This window comes from Doryrhamphus excisus, chromosome 18 (assembly GCF_030265055.1).
Source record: "Doryrhamphus excisus isolate RoL2022-K1 chromosome 18, RoL_Dexc_1.0, whole genome shotgun sequence".
Lineage (NCBI taxonomy): Eukaryota > Metazoa > Chordata > Actinopteri > Syngnathiformes > Syngnathidae > Doryrhamphus > Doryrhamphus excisus.
This window is the reverse complement of record NC_080483.1, coordinates 15,392,501-15,413,427: the sequence shown is the minus strand read 5'-3', so window position 1 is coordinate 15,413,427 and position 20,927 is coordinate 15,392,501. Positions and strand designations below refer to the sequence as shown.

The 20,927-nt window shown below is 40.4% G+C and overlaps 2 protein-coding genes across 7 annotated transcripts in view; one reads left to right on the top strand and one right to left on the bottom strand.

The window, feature by feature from the left end:
* Positions 1-3,007: 3,007 nt before the first annotated feature.
* Positions 3,008-12,691, top strand: lrrn2 (leucine rich repeat neuronal 2). 2 transcript variants are annotated; one of them, XM_058054478.1, is made up of 2 exons: positions 3,008-3,270; positions 8,191-12,691. In XM_058054478.1, exon 2 carries the CDS (start codon positions 8,508-8,510, stop codon positions 10,707-10,709), a length of 2,202 nt encoding a protein of 733 aa, XP_057910461.1. In that variant the 5' UTR covers positions 3,008-3,270; positions 8,191-8,507; the 3' UTR covers positions 10,710-12,691. The 2 variants fall into 2 exon arrangements, with proteins under 2 accessions (XP_057910461.1, XP_057910460.1); XM_058054477.1 differs by having other exon boundaries at positions 8,188-12,691.
* Positions 12,692-13,861: 1,170 nt separating this feature from the next.
* The window catches only part of elmo2 (engulfment and cell motility 2), a 30,199-nt gene continuing 23,133 nt past the window's right edge, over positions 13,862-20,927 (bottom strand). For 2 of the 5 annotated variants that reach the window (XM_058054479.1, XM_058054480.1), the window contains exons 19-23: positions 20,178-20,290; positions 19,972-20,079; positions 19,077-19,159; positions 16,841-16,918; positions 13,862-16,765 (exon numbers count right to left, since the gene is read on the bottom strand). In XM_058054479.1, coding sequence (XP_057910462.1) covers positions 16,565-16,765; positions 16,841-16,918; positions 19,077-19,159; positions 19,972-20,079; positions 20,178-20,290 — 583 coding nt within the window. In that variant the 3' untranslated portion in view covers positions 13,862-16,564. The remainder of the gene's footprint in view (positions 16,766-16,840; positions 16,919-19,076; positions 19,160-19,971; positions 20,080-20,177; positions 20,291-20,927) is intronic. The other 3 variants (XM_058054481.1, XM_058054482.1, XM_058054483.1) reach the window with 2 other exon arrangements.

Genomic DNA, 20,927 nt, shown 5'->3' with positions numbered 1-20,927 from the left:
GGCTTTCAGGCTAATTCTCCACTCACTTGTTGGGCCTTTTGAATTTGTATTTTCTGCTCCTCCTACTCCTTTTTTCTTTTCAGTGCTACACATATTCATTTCTAAAAAAAAAACAAAAAAACAAAAAAAAAACAGCAGGTTGCGATGGGAAATGCAGCATACGAGCGTGTTTCATTTCAGGCTTTCAGGCTAATTCTCCACTCACTTGTTGGGCCTTTTGAATTTGTATTTTCTGCTCCTCCTACTCCTTTTAACTTTTCAGTGCTACACATATTCATTTCTCAAAAAAAAAAAAAAAAAAAAAAAAACGTCAGGTTGCAATGGGAAATGCAGCATACGAGCGTGTTTCATTTCAGGCTTTCAGGCTAATTCTCCACTCACTTGTTGGGCCTTTTGAATTTGTATTTTCTGCTCCTCCTACTCCTTTTTTCTTTTCAGTGTATTCAGTTCTCAAAAAAAAAAAAAAAACGGCAGGTTGCGATGGGAAATGCAGCATATGAGCGTGTTTCATTTCAGGCAATCAGGCTAATTCTCCACTCACTTGTTGGGCCTTTTGAATTTGTATTTTCTGCTCTTCCTACTCCTTTTTTCTTTTCAGTGCTACACATATTCCTTTCTAAAAAAAAAAACAACAAAAAAAATAAACGGCAGGTTGCAATGGGAAATGCAGCATATGAGCATGTTTCATTTCAGGCTTTCAGGCTAATTCTCCACTCACTTGTTGGGCCTTTTGAATTTGTATTTTCTGCTCCTCCTACTCCTTTTTTCTTTTCAGTGCTACACATATTCATTTCTAAAAAAAAAAAAAAAAATGGCAGTTTGCGATGGGAAATGCAGCATATGAGCGTGTTTCATTTCAGGCTTTCAGGCTAATTCTCCACTCACTTGTTGGGCCTTTTGAATTTGTATTTTCTGCTCCTCCTACTCCTTTTTTCTTTTCAGTGTATTCAGTTCTCAAAAAAAAAAAAAAAACGGCAGGTTGCGATGGGAAATGCAGCATATGAGCGTGTTTCATTTCAGGCAATCAGGCTAATTCTCCACTCACTTGTTGGGCCTTTTGAATTTGTATTTTCTGCTCTTCCTACTCCTTTTTTCTTTTCAGTGCTACACATATTCCTTTCTAAAAAAAAAAAACAACAAAAAAAATAAACGGCAGGTTGCGATGGGAAATGCAGCATATGAGCATGTTTCATTTCAGGCTTTCAGGCTAATTCTCCCAGGAAAAAAAACAACAACCCAATCTCATTCTATGAAACACAATCACGTGTACCAGCCACGCAGTACTCTGTTAGTAATTACCACCCGAATGGAAGTATCATCCGACCAGAACACGTACAATACCTGCAATGGATCACACCACAAAAAAAAAAAAAAAATGCTTTCATCCTCCGGAGTTCTTCCAAACAATACACAAACTGCATTTTCATACTTCATCATTTAATTAGCGCTCAAAGTGTTGAATAAAAAATTCATGCCCGCTAGCGGCTTTTCTCGGCTGCCTGCATCATTTGAAGCCGACGAAGACTCTGCTTGGTTGCCATCCAAATGGCTTCAAACCGTCTGAACACGTTTGATAATGTTTATTACATGCATCAAATGAAACATTCATTTCATTTGGCTTTTTCGCTTTATTTGCAACAATGAAATAAAAAAAAAAAGGGAAATTGCCTTTTTTACTGCTCGTGCGAGTTTTATTGTATCTTTTACTGTAGCGCTCGTTTTCTATTAAATGCTTTAAAGGCGTCTGAGTGGCTCGCAGTTATCCACATTGAAGGATGTTTATGGTAACTTTGCAGTTTCACATCTTTGGAAACAGGAAAATGTGATCATGTACATGCATGGACTTCCTGTTATGTTATACGTATAGAACAGGGGTGGGCTCGCGGGCCGCATTGATTTAACAAAATTGATGAGGGGGGGGTGCATACTATATATTTTACACGTAACAGTCCACCTGGAATTATTGTATCTGTAAAAAATGTAGTGCAATCAGCTATATGTACTTGTACCATGGTGTTCCAAGGTTGTACCATGATGCCAGGTTGTATGTTAAGTTTCAATTAAATACTTTGGGCCGTATTCAAACACTTGGCGGGCCGCATGTGGCCCCCGGGCCGTAGTTTGCCCACCTCTGGTATAGAAGCAAGACAGGAAGTAAGTTTTTCCAACTCTTGCAAAACATTTGAATTTTGGTCATTAGGGGCGGTACGGTGGTCGAGTGGTTAGCGCACAGACCTCACAGCTAGGAGACCAGGGTTCAATTCCACCCTCGGCCATCTCTGTGTGGAGTTTGCATGTTCTCCCCGTGCATGCGTGGGTTTTCTCCGGGTACTCCGGTTTCCTCCCACATTCCAAAAACATGCTAGGTTAATTAGCGACTCCAAATTGTCCATAGGTATGAATGTGAGTGTGAATGGTTGTTTGTCTATATGTGCTCTGTGATTGGCTGGCCACCAGTCCAGGGTGTACCCCGCCTCTCGCCCGAAGACAGCTGGGATAGGCTCCAGCACCCCCGCAACCCTAGCAAGGAAAAAGTGGTAGAAAATTAATGAATGAATGAAAAGGTGTCCAGTGTTTATGTAACATAAACACTTTTTTTCATTTATAAGTCGCTCTGGAGTATAAGTTGCAGGAACAGCCAACCTATGAACAAAAGTGCGACTTATAGTCCGGAAATTACGGTATACATTTTGTAAAAACAACAACTCTATAGTATTATTTATGGTAACAGTCTGTTCTGTTGATACCGTATGACCATCAACTGCTTGTATTGTTTCTTGAATTCTATAAGGTTATGCATGAATTCTATAAAAATATATCTCCTATATATCTACCACACTACACAATAGCATAACTCATTACTAGAACCCCAACCTAAGCCAACACACTGTACCACCGTGCAAGTATTTTTCCATCAGTGTGTCACACAGGGAAAGAGAAGAAGGGAGTGAGTGAGGCAAGCGAGATGAGAAGGACAGAAGCTCTGCTGCAGAGCCCAGCACCTCTCTCTCTCACATAGCAGGCGAGAAAGAGCGAGATAGAGCGATAGAAAGAGCGAAAGACGGAGAGAGAGAGAGAGGGAGAGGAATCCTGTGCCAATGGTGTCTCCATCTCCAGTGCAGCAGGGATGTGATATTTCAAGAATCTTAATTGTGTGGCTGAGAGACAAGAAGAACAGCCTCAGCACAGGAAGCGTTTGACGAAGAAAAGGGTGGGGGGGGGAGAAACAACAAGACCGAAGACTGAAGAGAGTGATTCCTCTTGCTGGGGGTAAGGAAATGTGTTGATGGGATTATTTGCAGCACTCACTCACGGGGTACAAACGTCGCCGCGGATGCATGTATGCTCACACATTGAGTCAATGGCTTAAAGATGGAGGCTCGTTGGTGGCCGTGGAGAAATAAATGCTAAGTTTGTGCATACATGTGTCTGCAGCAACAGCCTGCATCATCATGCGTCTCTCTCTCTCTCTCTCTCTTTCGCTTGCTCTTTTTTTTTTTTTTTTTTTTTTTTGCACAATCTGCATCCAGCTCCTCCATCTCTGTCAAAGCATCCCACACTCCTGCATGGGAATATCTCCATATTCGGATGTTTAGCTTTCTGGAGTTGAAGGAAGCAGATGGCACTGAGAGTAATATGATTTTATTTAATGATTAGCAATTTGCTCATTAAAAAAAAGCATGATTTTCTATCACTTTTTTTTTTTTCCTTACCGGAGTAGTCAAAACAGCGATGCACTTTCAGTCGAAAACAGCACAGAGATGAGATATAAGGTTAAAAAGTGAAAACAGATCACTTTTACTGTAGATGTGCGTTTAGAGGTATAAGGGATGGTCAGAGTATCCTGCATTAATGATTTTATACTTTACTAATCAGCTGTGTATTGAGTCTGCAAAATGTATAACGTTATGCATGGTCATACGGTATCAACAGAACAGACTGTTACCATAAATAATACTATAGAGTTGTTGTTTTTACAAAATGTATACCGTAATTTCTGGACTATGAGTCGCACTTTTGTTCATAGGTTGGCTGTGTCCTGCGACTTATACTCCAGAGCGACTTATAAATGAAAAAAAGTGTTTATGTTACATAAACACTGGACATCTTTTCTGTCCATGTTTATTTTTTTGTGTAGCTGAATAAGCATTGTGTTAGCATATCTTACACCTATTCAGCCTGTTCGCTATTATTTTATTGTTAGAACTTGCCTTCCAAGAGGACGTAATGTCTGTTTTGGTTAAGTAGTTTGGAAAATAAATTACCTGCAAAAAATGCGAAATACTCCAGTGTGACTTATGTATGTTTTTTTTACCTAGTTATGCATTTTTGGCCTTGCGCAATTTATACTCCAGTGCGACTTATGTATGTTTTTTCTACCTAATTATACATTATTGGCCTTGTGCGACTTATAGCGACTTATAGTCCAGAAAATACGGTACTTTTACGAGTATTGTATGGACACAGAATTTACCATCATCATGTTGTCGATTGACGTAACTTTAATGCACATGTGTGAAACTCGCCCACCTCACAAACCTTATCAAACAAAGCGACTCCTCCGGTATAAACGACTTCATTTTGAACGTGGAAACAATATTGTGTATAGCAAGAAATTCACAATCATTCTCAATAAAGATGCCAGATTTGGATCAAAAGTCAAAATAATTGAACTGTACACGACCAAAACATACAAAACAACACCTTAAAAATGTATAAGACAGTCAAAAGCAAAAGCACAATCTTGCCACAGCAAGATATTAACGTAACGATCTATTTATTTTTGCAGACTGCTTTTTATACTTTTAAGTACCTTTATGCTAATCAATACCAACTTAATCAGTACCAATACCAACAGGAGAAAAAGTGCCCTGAAACAAAACAAGGTATGGTTTAGTTTTGATGAATCCATTCATCCTCTACTCTTATACAAGAGTAGAGAGGGTCAAGGGGAGCTGGAGCCTATCCCAGGCAACTTTGGGTGAGAGTAGAGGCGGATGCATTCTCGACAAATGATTGCTGTCATGAGGTATAGAGTATAGAGCCCGATAGAAAAAAGTGGCAGAATGTACCTGCACATCTGTCAGTTCAGGTGGTGTAATGGTACAGCTGCTGCCTTGAAGCAGAAGGCTTGGAATCTGACACATTTTTCATTGATTCATTCATTCATTCATTCATTCATTCATTCATTCGTTTTCTATCGCTTATCCTCATGATGGTCGAGGAAATGCTGGAGCCTATCCCAGCTGTCTTTGGGACTCCGGACTGGTGGCCAGCCAATCACAGGGCACATATAGACAAACAACCATTCACACTCACATTCATACCTATGGACAATTTGGAGTCGCTAATTAACCTAGCATGTTTTTGGAATGAAACCGGAGTATCCGGAGAAAACCCAGAACATGCAAACTCCACACAGAGTCGAACTTGGGTCTCCTAGCTGTGTGGCCTATGTGCTAACCACTCGTCCACCGTGCCCCTGTGATGTAGTGTATATTCTTTAATTATCACCTCTCATGACAGTGCAGAATTATTATCTGCAGATATTTGAATGCAGATTGTGCAGGTGTTCCTAATGTTGTGACTAGAGTACTGTAAGCCAAGGTTGCCAGGTATAGTAATTCATGAGTACCATGATAGTAAACTTTCAGGGCCATGAAAAAGGCATGAAGACAAGAAGCCCGGTGATTCTTGCAGCGCTACACAACTTAAAAGCCGGTATAAGTTACCAAAAAAACGTTCATACGCACGCTCGAAGCTCACGACTCTGAAACCGACATTGTTGACGTTTGAGCGCAAAAGACAAAAACGGTCGGGGGCATCAAAAATTAAATGAGGAATGCATTATTGAGCGGGTTGCATGTGGAAAAAAAGGATGAGTGCATGGAGATGAAAGTGAATGGTTGATGGAAAGGGGGAAGGAGAACCTCGGGAGAAATGATCTGCTGCTGTGATGATATTGACTCAAAATGCGTCGTCACACAAACGCTCACTTTGCGTCGCTCGTTCAATCACCTGGAATGTTTTAAATGTAGTTCTATACTTGTGAGATGTATAAAATCATCTTACTTACCCTAATATATATATAACCACATGTGATCATATGTGATTAATCATGATTAATCACATATACGCACAACCTATTGTGTGATTAATCATGATTAATCACATACGCGCAGGATATTTGTGTGATTAATCACATATAATCACAAGTTTGTATGTGGGGTTAATCACGATTAATCGCATGTGCCATGTGTGATTAATCATGATTAATCACATATGCTCACAAGCCCGTATGCGTGATTAATCATGATTAATCACATATACACAAGACATTATGTGTGATTAATCATGATTGATCACATATAATCACAAGTTGATTATGTGTGGTTAATGTGAGAAAATACACAAACACCAATTTAACAACTTTGGAGAGTGAAAGACGGCATATTAAAGGAAATATTGTAAATATTGTAAATACCACTGTGGTATATTATTTACTCTTATTATATATTATCATAACAGTGGTTTATTTGGTCTAAAAAAAATGTCATCAGTCCAGTAACTCTTTTTAAAAAGCAGAAATGTATGTATTATGATATAATATTGTTTTCTCACCAGAAATTCCCACCATTTTTGTAACCATGACTTCAACTAGGATCTTTTTTTTTTAATATTTCAAAACCGAAAATAATATCTCACCCATTCGAGTCAAGAGGCACATTTTCTTCTTTAATTAACGTCAACTACACGGTGCTGCAAATATGCATGATATAATTCAAATGAAGGTATGAAAGACGCATTCATACACAAAGGACATTTTAATTAGTGGAAATGTAGGCAGCGGATAAATCAGTGAGATGTACAATCGTGTATACTGTACGGTATATCAAATGATGCACAGATTAGACCAAAACTAATTAAAAGTAAGGGACGAGCAAGGATGGGTGTTTCTATGGCAACAATGCACTAGATCAGGGGTCTCAAACTCAATTTACTTGGGGGGCCACTGGAGCTCGGGTCTGGGTGAGACTGGGCCGCATCAGGTTTTCCAAAAAAAAAAAAATGCATTTATTAAAAACAAAAAAATTTTTTTAAACTTTGCTTTGGTTCCGATTTTCTACAATAAAAGCTCTGATAAAACATTCCACTGTTCTCAAATATCTTACTTTTTATTTTTCTACACAAAATAAGATGAAAAATAAATAAACAAATCAAGAATAAAATCAATCAGTAACAAATAAATAAATATAATAATAATAATAATAATAAAACGTCAAATAATAAAAACTTAAGAAACCACTTATAGTTGGTGGGTAGACAAATTATTTTTTTCAGATTAAAATGAACAAAGCATTATTAGAGCCCTGTAGACATGACAAAACACGACTATAGTCACATTTATACTCTTTTTATTTACAACATATTGCGCAACTGCAGGGTCTTGAGACACATGCTAACTCGCAAACTAGAGAGCTAAAGCCACCTAAACGGTAGCCTTCAAGTTATTTCCTTTAAACTTAAATTGCCAAAAACTTACCACTTCCACACGGATAGGGAGGATAACTATTAACAGTTATTTAACCTTTAACATGAACATTAATCAAACGTAATAATTTTTTTCTGGGTACATGATACCATACAGCATCCATATCATTAAACATTAAAGTTTCATATCAAGGTGGGGGCCTCAAACTAGTGTCCTGCGGGCCACATTTGGCCCGCGGGCCGCATGTTTGAGACCCCTGCAACAATTTTTTTTTTTTTTTTTTTTTTTTTTTTTTTTTTTTTTTTTTTTTTTGCTAGCTGTACCATATTTCACTAGGTAGCATCTACTTTGTATACTTTGCACAAAAAAAACAACAACAATAATAATTAGCATCACTACAAGAAGGTGTTTTTCTATTTTTTAACTATTGACATATGAAGGTAAATCTAATCCTGGTGAAAGCGAGTAATGAAATGTGATGTTATTGTTACTTTATACGATACGGCTGCGGCGAGGCTTTGTGACGAATTCACAAAAAAGCCACACTGTGTGTGTTTTTTTCGAAAAAGAAGCGTTGTGTGAAATTAAATGCATGATTAGCTTCAGCTATTTTCCATTTCTCAGATTCTCACTCTGACTCTATTTCTTTCTCTTTTGTGTGTGTGTGTGTGTGTGTGTGTGTGTGTGTGACAAAGCAGTGAGCCAGAAGTCCTCCGTCCATCCCCCGCCGCCGCCGCCTTCGCCACCGCCAGGATGTGAGATTGATGGCGTGACAACAAAAAGACCGTCATCATGCTCCACCACTGCTATTAAAGTTGTTAGTAAAGGGAGGCGGCGTCACACAGCTGAGCTCCATCCCAATTTTCGTTTTCCAAAAGCGTTTTTTTCCTTGGCTGAGGTTTTCCACACACCGGTGATGACAACGATGCGTTTGAGGCACACGCTAGCGTCCTCACGCGCACCCTGACGGTCTCCATATCGCCCATCTATCACCAAAAACCTCCTCGGAAAGATTATGTTGATGCTATTGCGGTCGCAGTGTCTCCTGTGTGTGTTAGTCGGGGTCTTCACGCTCGGGGCGGCGGCCATGCTGCCCCAAGCTCTGCCATGGCACGTGCCCTGTCCGGAAAAATGCGTGTGTCACATCAAGCCGTGGTTCTCGCCCGACTCCGTGTACCACGAAGCTCCGACCGTGGACTGCAATGACCAGTTGCTGACAAGTCCGCCATGTTTGTTGCCGCTAAACACGCACACGTTGCATCTCCAGGGCAACAATCTGTCCGTGTTGGACGCCGCGGCGCTGCACGGGCTCCCCAACCTCACCGATCTCGACCTTTCGCAGAATCACTTCAATTGTGTCAGAGCGGTTACGCAAAACCTGGCTCTGTCGTCTCTGCTGTCGCTGCACTTGGAGGAAAACCATCTCAGACACCTTCCAGATGCCTCCTTCTCCTCGCTGCCGGCTTTGCAGGAGCTCTTTCTCAGCCACAACGACTTGAGCTCCATTTCGCCCGGAGCGTTCTCCGGTCTCGACTCCCTCCTGCGTCTGCACATGAACAACAACAAGCTCACCACAGTGGATCCGAAGTGGTTTGGAGATCTGCGGCACCTTCAAGTTCTAATGCTCGGAGGAAACCCTGTCGAGACACTTCCTGAGAAGGGGTTCTTAGCCTTGAGGTCCTTGCGTAGTCTGGTTCTCGGCGGTATGGGTTTAAGAAGCTTGGCTGATAATGCTCTGGATGGCTTGGACGCTCTGGAGAGCCTCTCCTTCTATGATAATCTTCTCACTAAGGTTCCTACTCAGGCTCTTCAAAGAGTAAAAGGACTGAAGTTTCTGGACTTAAACAAGAACCGTATAAAACTGATCGAAACAGGTGACTTCAAAGACATGGTCCATCTCAAGGAGCTCGGTTTGAACAACATGGAGGAGCTAATGTCCATCGAGAAGGCGTCACTGGAGAACCTCCCTGAGCTCACCAAACTGGAAATCACCAACAATCCTCGCCTCTCCTTCATTCACCCGCAGGCTTTCTATCACCTGAGCAGGCTCGAGAGCCTCATGTTGAACACCAACGCTCTCAGCGCTCTTCACTATCACGTCATGCTCTCGCTTCCGAAGCTCCAGGAGGTCAGCTTGCACTCCAACCCGCTTCGTTGCGACTGTCTCTTCCACTGGGCGGCGCAGGTTGCGTCCCACTCGAGAACATCTCGGATTGTACGCTTCATTCAACCTCAAGCGACTTTGTGCTCGGAACCCCGAGAACTTAAATCTCGTAAAGTGAGGGATGTGTCCTCCAGGGAGATGTCGGCCGTGTGCATCCCGAGTATTCCCACCGCATCCCTGCCCTCCAGCGTGGGCGTCAGAGAAGGTGCGAAGCTGCTTTTGCACTGCCGGGCTCTCGCTGATCCTCATCCTCAGCTTTACTGGGTCACTCCATCAGGGTTGAGACTCGGAGCTGCGTCTGGCAACGCAACCGCCTCTAAACGCTACAACCTCTCGCTTGAGGGGACTCTGGAGATCCGAAAGATCACGTCGAGAGACGCCGGCTTGTATACGTGTGTCGCTGAGAACGCTCTCGGCGCCGATACACGCAGCGTTACCGTCACCGTGCATGGCAAGGTGAACGCAAGAAAGAGAAGAGTACGTTCCAACCTTAAGAGTCGTTCGTTAATTACGGATTCGAAACTGGACTTGGTGGAAGTCGGCGGCCACTTTGCCGTCGTTTCCTGGCAAAATAAACGAAATTTCCCTTCCGCTCGTTTATCCTGGCAAGCCGTTAGCGCAGATGCGCGCGCGCCGGCGTTCACTACACGTATCCTGGCGGGCACGCGTAGCTTCAACGTGACGCATCTGCAAGCAGAGACGTTCTACAGAGTGTGTTTACATTTGGGAAGCGACGACGGAGGAGGCGGAGCTAAGCATGGAAGTCGGAGAAGCAAAACGAGCAGGAAAACTCAGTGCGTTTCGTTCGGGACCGATAAAGCGGCGGAGACTCGGGGCGGCTTGCGGCTCAGCCCTGAGATGGCGTCGACCGCGGCTACGATGATCATGATACTCGTGTTGATGCTGATGCTGATGGTCGGACATGCCGGACATGGCGGACAGGGATGGGAAAACGGAAAGCACAACGGCGCTTTTTTCCAGGAAATGAAAAGTCATAAGGGACTTATCGATGAGAAGCGGAGCGAGAAACTATTGTTCCATCACGATTGCTGAGCTCGTCAATAATAATCGATAATCGCAGTACTATGGGAAAAGATTTGTATTTATTTTCTATAAAAATATGTACAGCATCATTAACATTATTAAGGATACTTCAACTCCGACCAGGTGGATTTAAACCACGATTCAATCAAGGGTATTGTATTGAATGTCTCACGGACTTGAACCATCGCATACGCAATATGAAACAAATGTCGATAAACTGAAAAGTAAAAAAAAAAAAACCTGCTTGTTTTGTTCTCGTACGTTAAAGTGATGGCTGCTTAGCACTCAGTATCTCGGACTGGATTGTAACACTTTCTATCCGCTACTATTCGTACCGCTATACAAAACTTCCTCTTTCATTCTTCTCCGCTATTTCCATGTGATTGTGTCAAATTCTATTTTCAGCTATTATAATAAAAAAAAATTTCATTTAACTGTTACCGATGTCGTTTATTACCATCGTGATGAGGCGGAGGCGAAAGAACACGCAGGCAGATTTTCTTATTGAAATATATCAGGTAGGTATGAATACTTGGGAAAAGTATTATACCAAATGTAGTACACATAAATACAATAAATTAGTTTTAGCTTGGCTTGGGTTACGGACGCAAACGTTTTTTTAAAATTAAGGATTATTGTGCCTGTTGCGAAATAATTCAAACCTGCAATAAAAGCCTTTTGTTCTGGCGATCAAATCTTACTGTTACCATAACATTACTGACACCTAGTGACCAGTGTACAAAACTACATATTTATTTATTTAGCAACGTTTATGCTTGAAAATGTTTAATATAGGCATAAAAAATGGGCATCAATATGTTTTTCTTTTAATAATAATAATAACCTGCATTCAATCACAAAATAGCATGATTTATGTATTAATATATTTTTACAAACTATGATAGTGAAACAGTGAAATCGCGATGAGGCGGAGGCAAAAAAACACGCAGGCAGATTTTCTTATTGAAATATATCCGGTAGGTATGAATACTTGGAAAAAGTACTACACCAAATATAGTAAACATAAATGCAGTAAATAAGACATTTAAGGGTTCAGAGTTAGCTTGGCTCGGGTTACGGACGCAAACGTTTTTTTTTTTTAATTAAGGATTATAATAATTCAAACCTGCAATAAAAGCCTTTTGTTCTGGCGATTATACCATAACATTACTGACACCTAGTGACCAGTGTACAAAACTACATATCATTTATCATTTATTTATTTAGCAACGTTTATGCTTAAAAATGCTTAATTTAGGCATAAAAAAGGGCATCAATATGTTTTTCTTTTAATAATAATAATAACCTGCATCAAATATAGTAAACATAAATGCAGTAAATAAGTCATTTAAGGGTTCAGAGTTGAGTTTTAGCTTGGCTCGGGTTATGGACACAAACGTTTTTTTTTTTAAATTAAGGATTATTGTGCCTGTTGCGAAATAATTCAAACCTGCAATAAAAGCCTTTTGTTCTGGCGATTAAGTCTTACTGTTACCATAACATTACTGACACCTAGTGACCAGTCTAGAAAACTACATATTTATTTAGCAACGTTTATGCTTAAAAATGCTTAATTTAGGCATAAAAAAGGGCATCAATATGTTTTTCTTTTACTAATAATAACCTGCATTCAATCACAAAATAGCATAATTTATGTATTAATATATTTTTACAAACTATGATAAACAGTGAAATTTGAAGCACTTTGTGGCAAGGGACTGTAAATGTTTGCGTCTCTAGTGCGGCTATTATGTAAAATGGCTTTTTAATGCAGTTATAGCAGTAATGTGCGTCCCTAGAGTCGGTTTATGAGTATTAAATATAACAATTTATCATCCAGCAATCGCATTCGAAATTCCAGGCATTCATGCCGTTAGGATAAAAAAAAAAAAAAAAAAATCCTTCCTCAGAGACATGATGCAAACCCTGACCCGTTCCTAGCTCTACAAGCCTGGTCTGTGTTTATGCCCACCACTTCATAAAGGACAATTTTGTAAAAAAAAAAAAATGCAATAAAGCCTTGGAGCAAATCCTTATAATTTGAAAAAAAAAAACCTCAAAAACGGGTAAAAAAACAGTCAGAAAAGTGGGATTTCTTGCCTTTTTTGGGTGCTTATGGGGCCCCCGGTGAATGTATGGTGGGTTTTGTCCACCTCCTGAACCAGAAAGGTGTCATTTCCACAGCTCAAAGAAAGGAGAAAAAGTGACAAACAACCTGAAAAACGGGTAAAAAAACGAAGCATCAGAAAAGTGGGATTTCTTGCCTTCTTTGGGTCCTGCCGGGACCCCTGAGGAATTTGTGGTGGGTTTTGTCCACCTCCTGGACCAGATAGGTGTCATTTCATCCGCTCAAAGAAAGTAGAAAAAACGACAGCTTCGGACCTGAAAAACTGTAAAAAAAAAAAAAAAAAAAACGAAGCGTCAGAAAAATGGGATTTCTTGCCTTTTTTGGGTGCTGCCGGGACCCCCGATGAATGTGTGGTGGGTTTTGTCCACCTCCTGAACCAGAAAGGTGTCATTTCCACAGCTCAAAGAAAACAGAAAAAGCGACAACTGACCTGAAAAACAGTTTAAAAAAAACACAAAAAAAAACGAAGCGTCAGAAAACTGGGATTTCTTGCCTTCTTTCGGTCCTGTCAGGACCCCTGATGAATGTGTGGTGGGTTTTGTCCACCTCCCGGACCAGAAAATGTCATTTAAACATCTCAAAGAAAGTAGAAAAACAACAGTTGCGGACCTGAAAAAGGGTAAAAAAAAAAAAAACCCAAAAACAAAGCATCAGAAAAGTGGGATTTCTTGCCTTTTTTGGGTCCTGCCGGGACCCCTGAGGAATTTGTGGTGGGTTTTGTCCACCTCCCGGACCAGAAAGGTGTCATTTAAACAGCTCAAAGAAAGGAGAAAAAAAGACAGCTTCGGACCTGAAAAACTGTTAAAAAAAAAAAAAAAAAGCGTCAGAAAAGTGGGATTTCTTGCTTTCTTTGGGTCCTGCCGGGACCCCTGAGGACTTTGTGGTGGGTTTAGTCCACCTCCCGGACCAGAAAGGTGTATTTAAATAGCTCAAAGAAAGGAGAAAAAAACAACAACCGACCTGAAAAACGGGTTAAAAAAAAAAAATTAAGCGTCAGAAAAGTAGGATTTTTTGCATTTTTTGGGTGCTACCGGGACCCCTGATGAATGTGTGGTGGGTTTTGAAAAGTGTTGTTTAAACACCTTGAAAAAAGGAGAAAAAATTCACCACACAACAATAAACAGTAGATATAGTTATTGACACAAAACATTACACATTTCCTCCAATATGGTGACACGAGACCGTACTATATACACAGATCTACTGTACACATACACCATGATTAGATTTTTGTTTTTTTGTATATCTCAACTAACATCCCATTCAACAACATTACTATTAATTGCAATATCGTACTGTCATCTAATGCAAAAAAGCCATTCGTCACTGCAGTGGTTGACACGTGTCAAATGCAGCGTCAACTCTCGGAAAGCAGCGTCTGACTGTAAAAAATAAGAAATCAATACAACATCCATTAGTAGTTCAAAACAGACATATTTCTTTTGACAATCAATAGTACCGGGATTTGTAGTTCCCTTGTGGGCTTGACTTGTACAGGACACACGAAACGTTGACGTCAGGGTCTGACAGAGCGCCAACTCCAACACCGATTGTAAAATTAATTATTTTAAAGACGGCGAAAATGAGGGGCTTATGGTTTGAAAAGTTGGTCCAACATTTTTCCTGGCAGTCAGAAACGCAGCACAGTAAATATTTAAAAAAAAAAAAAATTTGCATGCTAAAAACCACCAAGTTATGTTATGTTACCTCAACGCCCCTCACAGTGTACAATAACTTACAAAAATATAATTCTATTCAGCATAGACAAATGACATCATTGACATGAATCGTACTAGATTTGTGTTGGCAGGATATTACGTAATAATTAATACTATTTCGAGGTTAAGTACCAATTAATATCATGACTGATACTTCGGAGCTGGTTCAAAAGTGCGGTAAATGTCTACTTTTCAGATAAAACTGCCAAAAATGTAATCTATTTCTGTAGAAATACTCATAACCGATTTAGAGGTTTCTATCGTTCATACTTTTGAATCAAGTAGATGTCAGTGTTTGGAAATAATACAAAAAAAAATACAAAAAAAAAAAACAGGTGGGATGTGAAGCTAAAACTGTAAACAGGAACACAATCGCAACACAATGTTAAAGTGTACTAGGCTCAGATGAAGCCAGTCATACAAAGCGTTGTAAACCAAGAAACACATATTCAAAGTACAGCGGAACTTCGGTTTTCATCATTAATCCGTTCTGAAATGTCCAACAAACATGCCCAAGGGTGGAATCGAACTTGGGTATCCTAGCTGTGTGGCCTGCGCGCTACCCACTCGAAAAGAACCACTACCCCTTCAGAGTCACCAACATTTGGATGCTTCGTGTTAGCCGTACTGTTTGGTTGCACGATAACTGAGCCACTGTATGAAAACCGGGGCGAATGAAAACTGAGGTTCTACTGTAGGAAATCCGAAACATATTTTAAGCTATAATTTTAAACCAAATCATATGAAAACCGGGGCGTATGAAAACTGAGGTTCCACTGTAAGAAATCCGAAACATATTTTAAGCCATAATTTTCCCCAAAACCAAATCATATGAAAACCAGGACGTATGAAAACTGAGGTTCCACTGTAAAAAATCTGAAACATATTTTAAGAAATAATTTTTCCCAAAAACCAAATTATATGAAAACCGGGGCGTATGAAAACCAAGGTTCCACTGTAGGAAATCCGAAACATATTTTAAGCTATAATTTTCCCCAAAAACCAAATCATATGAAAACCAGGGCGTATGAAAACTGAGGTTCCATTGTAGGTAATCGAAAACATATTTTAAGCTATAATTTTAAACCAAATCATATGAAAACCAAGGCGTATGAAAACTGAGGTTCCACTGTAGGATATCCGAAACATATTTTAAGCTATAATTTTCCCCCCAAACCAAATCATTTGAAAACCAGGGCGTATGAAAACTGAGGTACCATTGTAGGTAATCGAAAACATATTTTAAGCTATAATTTTCCCCCCAAACCAAATCGTATGAAAACTGAGGTTCCACTGTAGGAAATCCAAAGCATATTTTAAGCTATAATTTTAAACCAAATCATATGAAAACCGGGGCGTATGAAAACTGAGGTTCCACTGTAGGATATCCGAAACATATTTTAAGCTATAATTTTAAACCAAATCATATGAAAACCGGGGCGTATGAAAACTGAGGTTCCACTGTAGGATATCCGAAACATATTTTAAGCTATAATTTTCCCCAAAAACCAAATCATATGAAAACCGGGGTGTATGAAATCCGAAACCTATTTTAAGCTATAATTTTCCCCCAAAACCAAATCACATGAAAACCAGGACGTATGAAAACTGAGGTTCCACTTATAAGAAATTTGAAACATATTTTAAGCTATAATTTTCCCCTAAAACCAAATCATGAAAACCGGGGTGTATGAAAACTGAGGTTCCACTGTAGGAAATCCGAAACATATTTTAAGCTATAATTTTAAACCAAATCATATGAAAACCGGGGCGTATGAAAACTGAGGTTCCACTGTAGGAAATCCGAAACATATTTTAAGCCATAATTTTCCCCAAAAACCAAATCATAAGAAACCCGGGGTGTATGAAATCCGAAACATATTTTAAGCTATAATTTTCCCCCAAAACCAAATCATATGAAAACCGGGGCGTATGAAAACTGAGGTTCCACTGTATCTGTTTTTGAACGTCCCACTTTGAAATAAGAGCAAATGTGCACATTCTTGTCATCATACATCTCAGCTGTAGTTGTATGTGAAATTATAAGAGCTCGGCTCTTTGGGGACAGGGGGCGGAGCCTCCGGGATTGTGATGTTCTCCAGGTCCAAGAGGCGGAGCTTCATCTCCATGCTGATGAGCGTGTCCAGGTCGCTGCGGGTCAGGTCGCTGCCCATCTCTCTGCCCAGTAGCGCGCACAGGCCATCAGTCCAGATGCAGTACTGCTCCAAAGACACACGGACAGGCCCAAGATGATTGGGTACAATCACTTCCTGTTTATGCTCATGTCAGCCTACCTCATACTTGTTCGGTGCAACAAAGTTGAGCGTCTCATCGGGATCGTAGAGGACAGAGAAGGCCAACTCCAGGACTTCCTGAGGCAAAAGAACACATGCTAGGTTAATAGGTGTTTTGCTTTTTATTTGGCTTCATGAATTTGGAGCTGGGATAGGCTCCAGCAGTTCCGCGACCATCGTGAGGATAAGCGGTAGAAAATGAATGAATCAATGAAAAATGTGTCCGATTCCAAGCCTTCTGCTTCAAGGCAGCAGCTGTACCATTACACCACCAGGCGACCGGTCCGGGGTGTACCCCGCCTCTCGCCCGACGACAGCTGGGATAGGCTCCAGCACCCCCTGCGACCTTCGTGAGGGTAAGCGATAGAAAATGAACAAATGAATGAATTATTTTAATGTGTTTTGCTTTTTATTTGGCTTCATGAATTTGGAGCTGGGATAGGCTCCAGCAGTTCCGCGACCATCATGAGGATAAGCGGTAGAAAATGAATGAATGAATGAAAAATGTGTCCGATTCCAAGCCTTCTGCTTCAAGGCAGCAGCTGTACCATTACACCACCAGGCGACCGGTCCGGGGTGTACCCCACCTCTCGCCCGAAGACAGCTGTGATAAGCTCCAGCACCCCCCGCGACCTTCGTGAGGACAAGCGGTAGAAAATGAACGAATGAATGAATTATTTTAATGTGTTTTGCTTTTTATTTGGCTTCATGAATTTGGAGCTGGGATAGGCTCCGGCAGTTCCGCGACCATCGTGAGGATAAGCGGTAGAAAATGAATGAATGAATGAAAAATGTGTCAGATTCCAAGCCTTCTGCTTCAAGGCAGCAGCTGTACCATTACACCACCAGGCGACCGGTCCGGGGTGTACCCCACTTCTCGCCCGAAGACAGCTGGGATAGGCTCCAGCACCCCCCGCGACCTTCGTGAGGACAAGCGGTAGAAAATGAACGAATGAATGAATTATTTTAATGTGTTTTGCTTTTTATTTGGCTTCATGAATTTGGAGCTGGGATAGGCTCCGGCAGTTCCGCGACCATCGTGAGGATAAGCGGTAGAAAATGAATGAATCAATGAAAAATGTGTCAGATTCCAAGCCTTCTGCTTCAAGGCAGCAGCTGTACCATTACACCACCAGGCGACCGGTCCGGGGTGTACCCCACCTCTCGCACGAAGACAGCTGGGATAGGCTCCAGCACCCCCCGCCCGACCCTTGTGAGGATAAGCGGTAGAAAATGAATGAATGAATGAATTAATTAATTATTTTAATGTGTTTTGCTTTTTATTTGGCTTCATGAATTTGGAGCTGGGATAGGCTCCAGCAGTTCCGCGACCATCGTGAGGATAAGCGGTAGAAAATGAATGAATGAATGAATGAATGAATGAATGAATGAATGAAAAATGTGTCCGATTCCAAGCCTTCTGCTTCAAGGCAGCAGCTGTACCATTACACCACCAGGCGACCGGTCCGGGGTGTACCCCACTTCTCGCCCGAAGACAGCTGGGATAGGCTCCAGCACCCCCCGCGACCTTCGTGAGGACAAGTGGTAGAAAATGAACGAATGAATGAAAAATGTGTCCGATTCCAAGCCATCTGCTTCAAGGCAGCAGCTGTACCATTACACCACCAGGCGACCGGTCCGGGGTGTACCCGCCTCTCAGGTGGGATAGGCTCCAGCACCCCCCCCCCCCCCGCGACCCTCGTTAGTATAAGCGGTAGAAAATGAATGAATGAATACCAAATTAACAGAATTTGAAAAATGTGTCCGAATCCAAGCCTTCTGCTTCAAGGCAGCAGCTGTACCATTACACCACCAGGCGACCAGTCCGGGGTGTACCCGCCTCTCATGTGGGATAGGCTCCAGCACCCCCCGCGACCCTCGTTAGTATAAGCAGTAGAAAATGAATGAATGAATACCAAATTAACAGAATTTGAAAAATGTGTCTGATTCCAAGCCTTCTGCTTCAAGGCAGCAGCTGTACCATTACACCACCAGGAACTGACAAGGTGTGCAGGTACATTCTGCCATTCTATTCTCTCGGGCTCTATACTCCATGACTCATGACAGCAATCATTTGTCGAGAATGCATCCCCTTGCGTAAAATGGGCCCCCCTGTGGATCGTGAAACCCTACGCACGCAAACGATCCAAGGCGTAGCTGGGATAGGCTCCAGCTCCCCTTGACCCTGAGCGTATAAGAGTAGAGGATGAATGTATTGATCAAAACAAAACAATACCTTGTTTTGCTTCAGAGCACTTTTCTCCTTCATATGAGGGCAGTCCTTCCCGGTCACCACAGACTTGATGTCCGAGACAGGGACTACAGGGAACAGGAAATAAACTTATGAAATGATTATTTGCAGCCAGATCATCATCTGCTTTATTGGGGATTAGATTAGAAAGAAATGCCGCATACACACAAATGAGGTTTTTCAATAAAAACTTTCATTTTATTCTTTACTTAACCTTGACTTTGATCTGGTTAAAAGGAGACCATAGGAAGATCTCGGTCTCAATTTGAGATTATTCGAGAACCCCTTCTCTATGGGATAAAATAAAACGTCATGCAGAGATTCAGCAAAATGTTATTTAAAAAGACTTAAGTCCATGTAAATCAGGGGTGGGCAAACTACGGCCCGGGGGCCACATGCGGCCCACCAAACGTTTGAATCCGGCCCGCCAGTTGCTTTTAAGTATTTCAACTTTTAACATACCAGCTGGCAACATGACTTTCAAGTCGGATGTCTTATTCAGTAAAAAATAATAAAAAAATAAATCCTAGTTTGATGTGGTCTGATGTTTAAAGTGCTCCTGAAAAAAAGGAAACAAGAACATATAGCTGATAGTATGACAATTAAAATTAGACAAATAATTAAAGGCGTAAAATTATTAAAAAATATTTAAAAATATTTAAAAATATTTAAAAAAAATAAAAATATTTAAATATATTAAAAATCATTAAAATTATTAAAATTATAAGCGTAAAATCATGTGTGTTAAATATATGTTCTGGCCCCCCGCACAATTTTGTTAACTCAATGCGGCCCATGAGTCAAAAAGTTTGCCCACCCCTGATGTAAATCATCAACATTGTTTCTTAAAGGTGATATTGGGTCAATAACGGTCCCTTACTCTTGTCGCTGAGCATCTCAAAAGGCACTTCGCCCTGCGGCGATTCATCCAAGTCCCCGTAGTGCAGCACTTTGTGGTTCAGAGAGAGTCTGCAGAACCAAAACTTCTCTGCAACACAGGCATGGGGCGACTTAGCTGTGAGCCTAAGTGAGAAGTGGAGCTCCCTTCTGTAAAAGAGAGGCAAAGTGATTGTATTGATGCGGTACCTTGCCTTCGGCGGTTCCCCACTTTTCGGAAACAGCTGCCCTCACACAGCCGATTGAGTCGCTGCTGCTTAATGAGCTCCAGGATCTCGGGCTGGATTCTCTCTCGCAGCTCACTGCAAGAACAAAGACGTCATAACTGAAACAAATGGGGATTTTTGTAATGGTTATGGTAATGGTTTAATTTCATTTGAACATGCATCAGATTACAATTGAATGCATCACATAATCAGTTCCCAGTTCCACATGTCCAAAAGGAGTAGGAAGAAGCAAAGCTTACTTGGAGTACCCCTCCATCTGGTACTTTTACAATCAGTAACTGCTACATTTGTTCACTTCCTGCTTTCCTCATATAATTTAATTAAAAATAAAATTTAATTTAATTTAAAAAAATAATAATTTAATGTTAAAAAATGTAATTTAATTTTAAAAAAATTGTAATTTAATTTCTTTTAAATTAATTTAATTTTACAAAATAATGATTTTATGTTAAAAATTGTAATTAAATTTAAATATATATATATTTAATTTAAAAAAATAATAATTTAATGTTAAAAAATGTAATTTAATTTAAAAAAAATGTAATTTAATTTTTAAAAATAATAATTTTATTTAAAAAAATGTTCAATTTAATTTAAAAAATGTAATTTAATTTAAAAAAAATTGTAATTTAATTTTTAAAAATAATAATTTAATTTTAAAAAATAATAATTTAATTTTAAAAAATTGTTTAATTTAATTAAAAAAATGTAA

Bases quoted from the DNA above. Each gene is read 5' to 3' on its own strand.
- lrrn2 (XM_058054478.1), top strand. From the start codon at position 8,508: ATGTTGATGCTATTGCGGTCGCAGTGTCTCCTGTGTGTGTTAGTCGGG.